The following is a 14,022-nucleotide window of genomic DNA, read 5'->3' as shown; positions in this document are numbered from 1 at the left end:
AGAACAACAATGTGATGATATTTATTATAATGAGATATTTTATATATGAAAAACAACCAATGAATACGGACATGACAAAATTACACAAATATCTTACATAAATAATACATAAATTGAACAGTTGTGATCTCTTGATCGTTACATTTTTAAATAAAAAATAGCGTCTTCTTGTTCATACATGTATTATGCATTTCTACTGGTGCATATATGCATTTCTACAGGTTCTCCATTGGTGTAACATCCAGATTGACGGAGGTTTACAGCCAATTGAGAGCAGAAGTGGCCTGGTCTCCTCCCACCAGGGGAGTAGCTCCTCCCATCAGGGGAGTGTCCCCTCATCCTGCCGTACATCTCAGCTCGTCACACCACCAGACCTTTTAAAGCAGGACAACATGGCGACGCAGACCAGCCGCTACTACAGCGAAGGCAGGGCAACGAAAAGACAAAAAACCGACGACGGGATGGCCACAGTAAGTATCCTACTACCACCCAAAATATGTACATTCATATCTAAATAATAGATAAACACACAAGCATTAGGAGTTAAGTTTATCTACTGCATGGTTGAAAACCGCCCTGCTCATCGCCACCCATCACGACGGTTAAAAACAAATATTTAGCACTCAGTGATCCCCGTATTATGTGCATTTCGCAACCAAACTATCTTCGTCTTGTGTTCTTTTACTCAATTTGAAACTTTCAAAAATGTGTTATTTGTCGAGTTACCGTGTAGATAGATAGTATATCTCCTAGTCTACGCGTTATTGTGTGATTGAATGACCGGGAGGGGGGTTGGTAATGCAGGCCACACTGTAGCTAGCGCCGTTAGCTCTTTGCTGCTAGCTGCTTTGTTCTACTAGCAGCAAACGGCCCGTGGCTGCGTTCGAAATTCGACCTGAGACCGTCGGAGCGCACACTGGGTTCGACGTCACAGAGGGACCCGAGTGATTTGATTGGACAAGAGGCGTTCCATGAGTGCTGATCAGATTTCCAGAGTGATTTTACGAACACAGCCCGAGATGCTTTGCTGGCCAGGAAACCAGCATCAACGTGCTGATGCTAAGCTAATTTAGCTGACAAATGCACAAACAACCCCCCCAAAAAATTCCGTAATTGTAATAATTAATTAATCTGACCATGTTCTGGTTGTGGAAGGCGTCTACCTGTTTAAATGAAGGTTAATTTAGGTAGTTTTGGTCTGCCATGCCACGGCTTGTGCCGCTAGTAAATCGGCATTTGGCGGTAATAATAATAATAACCTTTATTTGTATAGCACTTTTCCTGCAAACAGTGAAGGCATCTTCTCGGAGTGACTTTGCACATCCAACAATGAAGCCACTATTTTACGGAATTTGTGAAATCCACCCATCGTTTCCAATTCCCCTTTTTCCCCATGGTCATCCGCGTTCACCCCATACAAGAGATATAAGCATGCTTTATACGGTTTTCATATGTTATGAAATCATCTTCATATCTGACCTGTGGACTCTACTACGACCGTTGGTGTTTCTGCCTAATTCTCATTCATTTGAGTCTAGCAACGTCGTAAAATCCTACGTTTTTTCTTCTTCCAGGAAGGCTATGATGACCCCCATAAGACCCTCCCCTCCCCAGTCGTGCATGTGAGGGGCTTGGTGGACGGCATCGCGGAGGCAGACCTGGTCGAGGCCCTGCAGGAGTTTGGACCTATCAGGTGATGAACATAATCATAACTTTCTGTTGTAAATGTCTTAAATTGTATGGCTGGGTGGCTGGCTTTAGCCCTATTTGTTCTTAGGATTCCTAGCATTCTGCCTGCCCCCCCCTTTTTTTTTTTACAACCGGACTCCAGTTATGGGAGATGAAGATGTTTTCTATAACGTCATTTCACAAGTGAGCAGTCTGCCTTCAATTCTATGTTTGAAAGTAAATTCGGGTTGAAGTCTCCCCCTCAATTTAAAGCACCCCTGTAAGTCCTATATTCAACCATGGAAAAATTCACCAGATGATTCAAATCCCCCAGCCCCACTTCTATGACTGGGGCATGGCGAGACATGTCAGCAGCAGTCGAGTTGTCACAAATGTTGATATATTGGTAGTCTCACTAAGTCAGACTTTGCGCCGGTTCTACTGACAAATAGAGGAGTGCTTCAAAGGGAGACAGCGATTTCGCGCATGCTGCTCACCTGCGAAACTGTTTCAGCTAACTACGTGTTTAGCATCGGGGGCGGGGATGAGGAGGGTCGTTGAGTGCAATTCAGATGGCGCAAAACGTTTAGAGGGGTATGGAATTGCTTACAACTTCCGACAGCACTTTTTTGCCTCCTGCGCCCCACAGAATCTCAATCGAGATTGACGCTACTAAGTTAGAACTGAGTAAGAGTCAGTATGGAGCCATGATTGGGTGTTTTAACAACTTTCTAAAACATATTTCTTTCGGTCTCTTTTCCAGCTATGTGGTCGTGATGCCCAAGAAGCGCCAGGCGCTGGTTGAGTACGAGGACATGAACAGTTCCTGCAACGCGGTGACTTACGCCAACGACAACCAGATCTATATCGCTGGCCACCCCGCCTTCGTCAACTACTCCACCAGCCAGAAGATCTCCAGGCCCGGAGACCCGGACGACTCCAGAAGCGTCAACAACGTCCTGCTGCTCACCATCATGAACCCCATCTACCCTGTTACCACGGTAATGCTCCATTTCACCTTTCACTCTCTCTGTCACCACGTTGATGGCACTAAAAGCACAAAGCTGTTTTGACAATACTGGTATGGGGCCAATACAAGGTTTAAATACTCATACTGGCTGTTGAAGAAATGCCCAGAGACTAGGGCTGCACGATTTGGGGGAAAAATCGAATTGCGATTATTTGGACAGATATCGCGATTGCGATTAATTTGCGATTATTATTTTTTTAAATAGCAAAAAAAAAAAAAAAAAACGTTTTTGTAAAGTGTGGCCATATCTCCGGCTAGGAAGGTCGTATCAACGTGCAGTTTGTTTGTACGTCTTCAGGGGACTTAGAGGCTCCCTCCTCTAGCACCCCCACAGCCCGAGCTACGAGTGAAAGAACTAAACTTACATTGGGTTGCTTTAAAGTTGGGTTGCTTTAAAATCAAGCTTCAGATTAAAACATGTGATGGAGCATTACTAACCTGACTCAGGTGGTTTGTTTCACACAACCATCTAGGAAAGCTTAATTGGAAGCTGTTTGGAAAAGGGCAGGTACTTTCAAAAAATACTTGGCAGGTGATTGGATGAATCTATCTATTTTCAGAGAGCATTACCACATGATACCATCAAACTACTTCTGCTGAAGCCATTATCCACCATGAATGTTGCTATTGCTAGCTACCGAAACGTGGGCGTTTCACGTGCGATGTTGTTGGTGTGCGTTCATTGACGTTGACGTTCATTGACGTTCACGTTCATTGTTGACGTTCATTGTTGACGTTCATTGACGTTGACGTTCATTGACGTTGAATCCGACGCGCTGTATGACGGTAGTGGTGGTCTAGTGAGTTGGACTTGTGATCGGAAGGTTGTGTGAGTTCAAATCCCGCCTGAAACCACACCACTACTAGTGTGCCCTTGAGTAAGGCACTTAGCCCTCAGTTACTCCAGGGGGAATGTCCCTGTAATTCGTAATTGTAAATCGCTTTGGATTAAAAGCGTCAGCTAAATAGCAAAAAAAAAAAAAAAAGTAAAAAAAAAAAAAAAAAAAAAAAAAATCGCAGGCAAATCGCAGGCTTTGCGATTAGCTAATCGCATAATTTCAAATCGCGATTTCGATTTAAAATCGATTAATCGTGCAGCCCTGCCAGAGACCCCGAACCAATACTAGTGCCCTCAAAATACAGTTGTCTACAAGAAAAAGCAGGTATCTGAAAGTAGCTTTCAAAGTGGAGTGGAAAGAGACATTGCTAGGCTACCAGATACAGCGGTGAAGCGGCAAATATAAAAGTTGCCAGAAATCGTTACTTTTAAGATTTTAATCAAATTGCTAATGCCATGTAAAGAATATTCGCTGTGTACACTCATCGTAACTGATGCAATGATGATGGTGCACCAGCAGCAGCTGTTGACTGAAATGACAGAGCCAACGCATGGAACTCTCGTAAAATGTTATGCCAAAGTTGAGCTGAAGTATTTCTGGGCCATATAGACATGCATACATACACATGGTGCCGCCATACTTTTTTAGTGTTTATCTAACAGTTACTTGATGCGTTTCTACAGGATGTTCTCTATACCATCTGCAACAACTGCGGCCCTGTTCAGAGGATCGTCATCTTCCGCAAGAACGGTGTCCAGGCCATGGTGGAATATCCTTTGCTAAAGAAGTTCTCATTCTTAAACCCGTCACAAGTTTCCATCTGGCTGAGTAATATTTTTCTCAACCAGTTTGAATCCTCCTGACATGAGCACATCCACGGCCTCCTGTCAGCCGATATTGCGTCTGACCTGTCATTCGTCTGTTGTAACTACATAAATGAATTATGTGGGGTAATTTGATTAGGTGTTTTGGCATGAGACCAGGGGGGTATTCCATCAACGTCGCTAAAGGAAAAGCCAGGCTTATTTTTGATAAGTCTCGCGAGACCTATCAAAATGAGGCTGGGTTTTAAAAAATATATACAAATCTCACAGGATTTATCAAAAATAAGCCTGAATTGTCCTTTAGTGACGTTGATGGGATACCCCCCAGAAGCTGAGGCAATAAACTCAAGATATAACCAGGAATGTGTGTTCGGTGTCAAAGTCTACACACAGTCTTTCCTTGACTCCCCTCACGTTCGACTCCGTGCAGAGCGCACAGCGGGCCAAGGCCTCCCTCAACGGGGCCGACATCTACTCCGGCTGCTGCACGCTGAAGATCGAGTACGCCAAGGTACCTACATGTTTTTTTTGTGTTGCACAATGTAGATATAGATCATGGGGTAACAAAGGCTTTGATTGATTGCGGCTGTGGCGCAGGAGGTAGAGCCGGCGTCTAACAAGCAAGCAAGGTCGGCAGATCGGTGGCTCGAACCCCCGGCTGGCCATGTGTCCTTGGGCAAGACACTGAACCCCAATTTGCTCCCAATCAGCGGGGGCCGGTGCCTTGCCATGGTAGCTTGCCGCCATTGGTGTGTGAATGAGAGGCCGTTGTAAGGCGCTATATATAAGTGCAGTCCCTTTACCGATTTCTTTCCCACAGCCGACTCGGCTCAACGTGTTCAAGAACGACCAGGACACCTGGGACTACACCAACCCCAACCTGAGTGGGCAAGGTAACTCCTCCTGGCCTCCCAAGGCCCTTTATGACACCACCCAGCACCCTTACTGGGAGGGGGAGGGGGGGGGGGTAGACCTTCAGGGGTGTAACACTACTGAACACAGGTGTTCTCTCTGACTCTGACCAGCTCGATGTCCGGCCTTCAGTTTGGCTAGAGGCTATAGTCACCAGGGCTGGACTGGAAAAAAGAATTGTCCAGCCACTGTGTTTGAGCTAATTTTGGGTTCTCCAGGGAGTCTCAGTGGTGTTATCACCTGAGGTGTCTTGTGGGGTCTCTGGTGCTGCATCGACGCACATCCAGAGACACTAGAGATGAAAGGAGCAGCTGGCTAGACGGACAGAGGTAATACTTCACACTGAGACTGTGTAATACCAATGGCTGTTTATTTGCGTCTACTTTTTTTTTTATATGCCACCTTGTTGGTTCTATCCTGCAGTTGTTCAAGTTTACGTTGAACAGCTTGTTAACTCTAGAAGAGTCGTAAAAACTGCTTAAGGACAGTTATTTAGTTGTCGGAAGGGCAGAAAAGGTGGGAGACTTGCGGTCAAAAAGCGCAATAAGCTGCTTAGACAACTGTTTAGTTTTTTTCTAGCTCCATTATGTCGTTTTTCTGCCCTTCAGCAAGGATGGCTTATGTCACACCGCCGTTCCCCCTCCCAGTCTCTCGTGTGAAGCTTTTCTCTCCCCTCAGCCAGCTGCTCCTTCTAGCCCTTACAGTCTACTGAAACTGAACACTGATCTTGCTTCCAAACAACAACAAACCCACTCTGATTCAAACCTTCGTCGGAACATGCATATTTTGCAATCGGGGAGGCACATTTGTCGCTGTCAACACTACTACAACAACAACAACACAACAACGGACATTCAGAAACATCCACTTTCTGCACCAAAAACAGAAGCACCACGGCCCCATTTTCACCCCTCTGACACTGGAGAGGGATAGAGACTACAAGACCATGAGAGAGCAGGCATCTTTCCCCCCAACATGTTTATAAACTGATCTCATCTCTCTGGTACCGCAACCAGCATAGCTACAACAAACCCCAGCGTTTATACTGCCGGCTCTGCTACAGACAACACATTTTCCACGGGGAGTTTGGTTGTTGGGGACATTGGCACTAAAGCTACACTTTTCCCACGACCCTCCCAGTTTTGTGCGTCCTCCTAACACATTGAAAAAGCCCAAAGTTCCATCACCTCACTGATGACAAGGAAACCACTTTGACTGATTCCCATCCTGAAGAGACACCACAACCACAAAACAACAGACATCCAAAAACAGATAAAACGCTAGAGACAGATGGGGGGTCCCAAGCATGTTCACACCACAAGCAGATGATCCATACTGATTTTGAAACCAGTTTCAGACCACATTATCTGGGTTGTGCATGTTTTTGTGCTCCTCGGTCTTGAACACAAACAAAAAACATGTTATAAAACACTACCCAGAATCCTTCACTTCACTCCTGATGTTGCTGCACTGACTCCATAGATGATTTTCCCACCACCATCACCACTCTGACAGTAGCCAATCACATTGGCAGGATTTCACAACAGACAACAGACCAACTGATGAAGACACTACAAACAACATGAACAAGCTGATGCACATTTCAGACAGATTTTTTTTCCGTTGCAAAATACCTACACCCCTAAAGTACCTCATGGATTCTGGTTCTGTTCTGTTTTTTCCTCTTCTCCTCTTTCCTACTTGTACTGTTCTTGCTCCATGCACCCCTGTCTAGATTCCCCCTCTCTCTTTCTGAGTGCAGCTCTTTAGAGTTTTTAGTCTTTCTAGTCCCCGTATAACACCTTCCATGTGATGCAGGTCCTGCAATTTACTCCTAAAGTGGACCCCCCCTCCTCTCCTACCTCCCCCCCACCCCAGTCTCTGAAATGTACCCAATGGCAGCTTTGTGGCCAGCCAATGGTAAGAAGTATATTCCATGCAGAACTTAGATCACCAACCAACCAACAAAGGATGGACATTACTGCCAAAAAAAGAGCCAAGGAATCGGCCAATGGTTGAAGTGGCTCTCTGAAGAGGAGTGAAAGGATGAAGTGAACAAGGCCGGAGCCTGGTTGGAGTAATGGCCCCCACCCCCTCTGCAAAATAACTGCAAATATCTCGGGCTTTGGTCATTCTCCCCCTCTATTGTGTCCATGCTGTAAGTAGACCGCGTCTTGGAAAATGATGTTGTTACACATTGTTCCAGTTTCACAAAACATTCATGATGCCTCAAAAAGATTTTGGGTCATTTTACTACATTAATTGTAGTGGGTGGTGGTGGTTGGGTTCTGTTGAAGTGGGGACCAGAATTAGGCCTACTGATTGCATTCATCTGTGCTATAAAGTGGTTGTTTTCAGCCCTCCCCCCCCTGTGCCCACTGACCCCCCCATACTTGGTGAGAGGAAGGGCCCTGTGAGCAGCACCCCTAGTGCTCTCCCATCAATGACTTGCTGTAATAAAGATAATTTGTGTTGCTCTCCACTAGGGGGCACTGTGTAATACTTAGACCTGTAAATCACTTTATAAATCACAAATTTAGCCCAGGGTATCCTAGTGAATCAATGTTGTGCTCATTTGTATAAGCAGATTGCAGCACAGCTGTGATGAGACTTATGAATGTACATTGTTGTTGAAACAGTCCCAATCACTCGTACTTGGACAGACCTCAAACCATATTAATTCTGCTGTATGTATGTAAATGAATGTCCTTAATATGGCGTGAGTTTTTATATGTATGTGATGTGTTCCTGTACAGATGCTGACGCTGAGGGCAATGGGGGCAGTTCAGGTATGTTTGTTTATTAACTACTTAATCCACCAACGCCCTTAACCTCCCCCTCCTTCCTCCATGTGCTGACTTTTTTTTATTGGAGCTCTATGGATTGTAGACATGTTGGCATCTCTTCATTGCATTCTTCCTGAGAAAATTGATCTGAATATGGAAATAGTAAAAAAAAAACGACTTTGTTACTATGGTCAGTGTGCTCCCTTTACTCTCTCTAGATTTGTTATTTGAATAACAGGTACTGTTTCTGCATTGGCAGCCCTGTCTCCTCTTACTACTTTATAATTGATTGCCTTCTCTTTCTCTCCTCTCCTGGCCCACCCTCCTTTCCTTCCTCTGTGGCATCAGATGTGAATGCCAACCCCAACAAGCGCCAGAGACAGCCGGCTCTGCTGGGAGACCACCCTCCAGAGTATGGTAAGACTGCCCTGCCTTTAAGAGACTTAAAACGGGTCTTCACTCATTCGGAAAACCAACACATCGTTAGCCTCATAGCATAATTGCTATAAGTCATATTTTGGCCAAATTGAGATCTGCCTAACTCTACTCTCCTAACACTGCTGATTCACTGTGCATTATTGCCTATGCCATCAGAATGCTTGTTACATTCCAAAATCACTATCTGCCAAGTCATCTCTTTGACATAGGCATTTTTGACACTACATACAAAGATGTCATGACTATTTTGACCACAAGTGAAGCATGACTTAGGCCCCGTCCCAATTCACCCCTAGCCCTTCGTTTTCACCCCTATGGCTCGATTTGCGCGTTCACGTTTAGGGGTAGGGCTGTCCCAATTCATATTTCATCGAGCCATGGCTTCATTTCGAGGGCTAACTATGACTTCGTTTCGAGCGATTTCAGGACCAGACTAGCTTTGAAGCCATATGGGTAACGCTACCCCTTGATTCCAGGATGCATTGCGAATCATCTACAGAAATCTTATGTCGCTCTATTCAATGCGGAAATGTCATTTTAATTCTCTGTAATTACTTATTAATAAAGATTTGAAAAATTATGATAACTATCTTATTGTCTTAGTTTAATGTCATTACAAGGCATTATAGACCTTTTATTTATAACAAGCATAACCCAAAAATTGCTTTATGTCGGTGCTGTGTCTAACGTTACAGTAACGCAACGCTGCATGACAGTCGAGCATTTCAGAGATGTACAATCATAAATCAATTATTACCTGTGGCGTTTGACAGTGGATGATTGTACATATGTAAAGTTATCTATCAAACGTTCGGCTGACTTGTACATGATGCGCATTTTGACCTATTTCCACCCGCAATCTAATCCGAGCAGTTGTTATTATGTAATATTATTAATGGGTTGTATGATTCATTTCAATGCATTATAGACCTTTTCTTTATAACAAGCACAACAACAACAAAACGTTATTATGCCGATGTGCGGTGTGTCTAACGTTACAAGCTGATTTGTGCATGACAGCCGCGCATTGACATATTTCCATGTCTGATGTCTAATGTCTGATGTACTAATGTCATTTCAATGCATTATAGACCTTTTCTTTATAACAAGCCCAACAACAACAAAACGTTATCATGCCGATGTGCTGTGTGCTGTGTGTCTAAAGTTACAAGCTGATTTGTGCATGACAGCCGCGCATTGACATATTTCCATGTCTAATGGCATATGACAAGCGAAATGTAACTACAGTTAAGGATACGCAAAAAGGATGATGATATATCACCGTTCGACTGAGAAATGTTTCCGCTTATTTGTCATCTCTCCTTCACGGGCAAATGTGGCCGCGTCCCCAATAGATCCTCTTTCTACGTTTTTTACCACCACTATGATGGATTGATTTTTGGATTCTAGACGATGAATTGTTCTGAGAAAGGCGCTTGGTAACGTGATTTTTGGACAACGCTTTATGACTACTGATGGACTCGTGTGTATGTGGTGGCTGAGGATTGAGTCACGGGTATCTTTGGAGGAACATCCTGCGCTGATAGATCTGGTTAATACTCTGTGTTTTGGTTGGAGTCATTCATTGTCATTATTGCGATGTCCACAAAAAAGACATCGCTGACGGAAGAGACTAAGAAAGGAACGTCTAAACACTACAGTGTGTTAACAAACGAAAAAAGATCCTTATCGCACACGCAACAGAAATAAACACAGCTGAAGAAGGCATTGCGAGATCGCGTCACCCGTACCGCGTCTATAAACCACTGTTGTTGACGTCATGAAGGGCTGTCCCAATTCATAGGGGTAGATTTTGCTTGTGGCTCTCAGTGTTTCCTCCAGGAATTTTTCCAATGGTGGCGGGTAGTGCTGATCGCGCGCGCCCGCGATTTTTTTTCCGCGTGCACGCGCGCTCAAAACAACGACGTAATTTCAGCCAAAACTCGATGGCCCCAAAAAATAAAATGTTTTCCTGTACTTCTCCCGTGTGTCTCTTATTGTCTGTGTCTGCATGTTTTTCCAGCATGTAATTCCGTTGTCAATAAAAACAAAAACACTGATCTGACGGTTTTTTTCACAACGTTATTACTAGTCACTTTAAGCCCAGGAGGGAGTTAGCGATTAGCGATGTTTAGCTTAGCTTAGTTTAACAGAAGTATCTTCACTTTTAACATGACTTCCCGTGGTCGTAGAGGGCTGGTCGACGGCTTAAAATGACCCTGTAGACCTTATCCAGCTATAGTCTTGTGTTTCTACCCCGGGCATAGCCGGTGTTATTCACGGACAAACACTCCTGTTAGAGTGGTTCTAGTACACTGGACATAGGTAACACATAGAGAGGCTTCTCCTCTCTCTCTCTCCATCCTACACTACACTACACTACGCATCCTATACTACACTACACTACGCTAGCTCGCGGTGTTCGGGTGACAGCCAGGGCGCGTTCGTAAATACGCTCTGGAAATCTGATCAGCACTCACGGAATGCCTCTTGTCCAATCAAATGACTTGGTCCCTTTATGACGTTGAACCCAGTGTGCGCTCCGGGGCTCTCAGAGCGAATTTACGAACGCAGCCTCAAGTTCAATACTCGCGACACACACGGACTGGTCCAGTTTCAGCGCTTGTGGGTGTGTCTAGCGCTGTGAAGGTCTGAAAAGCGGCCTAAATTTTTTTATTTTTTGGGGTTGAGAAATCTGAATGGTGGCGGAGGAAATTCCATCGTGGCGGACCGCCACGAAAATAGCACGAAATGCATGTAGAGGAAACACTGGGCTCTGTTCAAAGGCCTTGGCTTCGAATCGAGTCACACTCGAAAATGAGCCATAGGGGTAGAAAAGGGAATTGGGATTGGCCCTTAGCCTTATAGCATAATTACCTAACTATTTAAATACGCGCCCCAGAAAGAAAAAGTCCCCCAGCGACGTGCAGATTTCAAGATTTGAGATTAAGTGAAGTTGTGCTGTATAGTCAAACCTCGCATCTCAACCTAATGTGGTAGCTTTCCACAGAGGCCTCACAAAAGGTTGAGGTTGAACCCTGTAAGAAAACACCCACCCCTTCTCCCCATCTCCCATCTCAACCCTGTTCCTTCTCTGTGCCCGTGTCATCCTCCGTGTTCTCAGGCGGTGGAGGTTATGGTTACGACGAGAGCGGCTACGGCCCCCCGCCACCACCTCACTATGAGGGCCGCCGCATGGGCCCTCCGATGAGGGGCAGGGGGGGACGCAACTTTGGAGGTCCCGGCTACGGCCCCCCTCCCCCACCCCCCGGAGAGTACAGCGCCCACGCAGACTCCCCGGTGGTCATGGTCTACGGCCTGGAGCCCGTCAAGATGAACGCAGACAAAGTCTTCAACGTCTTCTGCCTTTACGGCAACGTAGAGCGGGTGAGTGTTGAGAAAGTGAACGTTTCTTTGTTTAGAAGTTGTTGTACACACACTGGTGGCTCTGTTGGTAGTTGTATACCTTGTTGTTCATTCTGCTCATAAACCACCAGTCTTTTGTAGTGGTTAAGTTAACTAATTAGTATTCCCCCCCAACCTCAGGTGAAGTTCATGAAGAGTAAGCCAGGAGCAGCCATGGTGGAGATGGGAGACTGCTACGCTGTCGACAGAGCCATCACCCACCTCAACAACAACTTCCTGTTTGGGCAGAAGCTCAACGTCTGGTGAGTCATTCTTGACATTACGGCATACTTGAGTCAGCTGATAATGCACCTCAATCTAATTTTTTGTTTGGTTGCTGTGGTCTGACTTTTATAAATATAAACGCCTCTTAAAAACCAGTCAGTTGTGTCAGTGAACAAGGTGAAAAAGGGCTAGTGATTATTTCTGGACGTATTACCGGGACCTTATTTCTCTTTCGTTTCTCCTCCAGTATATCCAAGCAACAAGCCATCGTTCCCGGCCAGTCCTACGAGCTGGAGGACGGCAGCAGCAGCTTCAAAGACTTCCACGGCTCCCGCAACAACCGCTTCACCTCCCCGGAGCAGGCGGCCAAGAACCGCATCCAGCACCCCAGCAACGTCCTCCACTTCTTCAACGCCCAGCCCGACGCCTCCGTCGAGATCTTCGCACAGATCTGTGATGAGCTCGGTGTCAAGAGTCCCGCAAACATCAAACTTTTCACAGGAAAGAGTGAGTATACGGCTACTGGATAACCTTTCATTCACGTTAGGTCACCAGGGATGTAGTGGAGGGTCAACTGCATTTCTGTTCTTTTCGTGATGAGTTTGACTCGACCTTTTCTTCCATTACATCCTTGGATTGGATGTCATTCTGAATAAGCATAGTCTTTAACACTAGAACAGCCGTGGGTGGGGTCATTTGACCAAGTGAGTGAAAAGATTACGCTATTTTGCAGTATAGGAGGCAGGCTACATGTGACAACTAGTGGTCGTTGTGTGTATATTGCAGCTTCCCATTGTAAAGAATGTGGTAATTTGACCCCGAAGGCAGCTCTTATAGTAGGTTAAATAGGCGCTGCTGTTTTAGTTGAATGTGGGTCAGTAGTGCAACGTCTGATCTAGACTGTTCTTTGTTCCAGGTGGGGCAGCTCCTAGCGAGCGCAGTTCATCAGGCCTGCTGGAGTGGGAGTCTATCAACGATGCCATGGAGGCGTTATCCATGATGAACCACTACCAGATGAAGAACTCCAGTAAGTTAACGTTTTTAAACGTTTTGTTCTATTATTGCTTGACATGTTAGTTTCAGCAACATCCAGACACAACAATGGACATAGATGAACTTATTCGTAGACTAAAATGTGTACAATAAGTGTCTTATTGACTGATTTAGTCCAAGACTAGATTTAGTCTGTGTCTGGAAATCATCCCACAATGTATGAGCTGGTGGTTTTCCACAGTGTTAACAGCAACCACAGACAAACTCCCTTCGCTGTTCATTCAAAATTATAGTGAAAATACCACCGCTCATCCGAGATAAGACTTTGCTGAGGTGCTGGAACTGAAGAGTATCAATAGAGTGCAAAATAACAGCATCCGCACTCAAACACTGCAAAAAACCTTTCGGTCATACACTTTCTTCAGGCTGTTAATTCAAAAAGGTGAAATAAAGAATACGGTGATTGCTGGTTCTAATACCGTGTCTTTGTTTGTTTTCTCCCCAGCCGGCCCTTACCCATACACCCTCAAGCTGTGTTTCTCTACTGTTCAGCATGCGAACTAAGCGCCCACCCATCACGGAGAATGTTCCACGTCAATCCTCTGTATTTTGACCTTTGACCTTTATTGTCTGTCGTAGACAGTGTGTGTTTTTCTGCAATCATATGGAGTTGTCTGTCTTTGGTATTAAGTTCCAACTATCAGTTTTTATGCCAGATGATGGCTTGAATAAAAGGTAATATGCTTTAGTATCTTTTTATCTTTAGCTCGCCCATTTGTTTTATTTTTATTATTATTGCTGCCTGCTTCCATACTGCGCCTCCACAACAAGCCGCCTGTTGAAGTTTAGAGGGAAGGAGAGTTTCCTATGTTGTAAGAAAAATAAAATACATTTGAAGTAAA

General features: G+C 45.0%; 1 protein-coding gene across 1 annotated transcript; it reads left to right on the top strand.

The window, feature by feature from the left end:
• Positions 1-385: 385 nt before the first annotated feature.
• On the top strand, positions 386-14,022 carry LOC308175871 (heterogeneous nuclear ribonucleoprotein L-like). The gene is made up of 13 exons (XM_080550434.1): positions 386-470; positions 1,575-1,693; positions 2,432-2,669; positions 4,221-4,306; positions 4,776-4,872; positions 5,182-5,254; positions 8,030-8,062; positions 8,408-8,476; positions 11,622-11,884; positions 12,044-12,165; positions 12,375-12,634; positions 13,044-13,154; positions 13,626-14,022. The coding sequence occupies exons 1-13, from the start codon at positions 393-395 to the stop codon at positions 13,682-13,684; spliced, it is 1,608 nt and encodes a 535-aa protein (XP_080406560.1). The 5' UTR covers positions 386-392; the 3' UTR covers positions 13,685-14,022.

This window comes from Nansenia antarctica, assembly GCF_963989245.1.
Source record: "Nansenia antarctica genome assembly, chromosome: 1".
Classification (NCBI taxonomy): domain Eukaryota; kingdom Metazoa; phylum Chordata; class Actinopteri; order Argentiniformes; family Microstomatidae; genus Nansenia; species Nansenia antarctica.
This window is presented reverse-complemented; position numbering and strand designations above follow the sequence as displayed.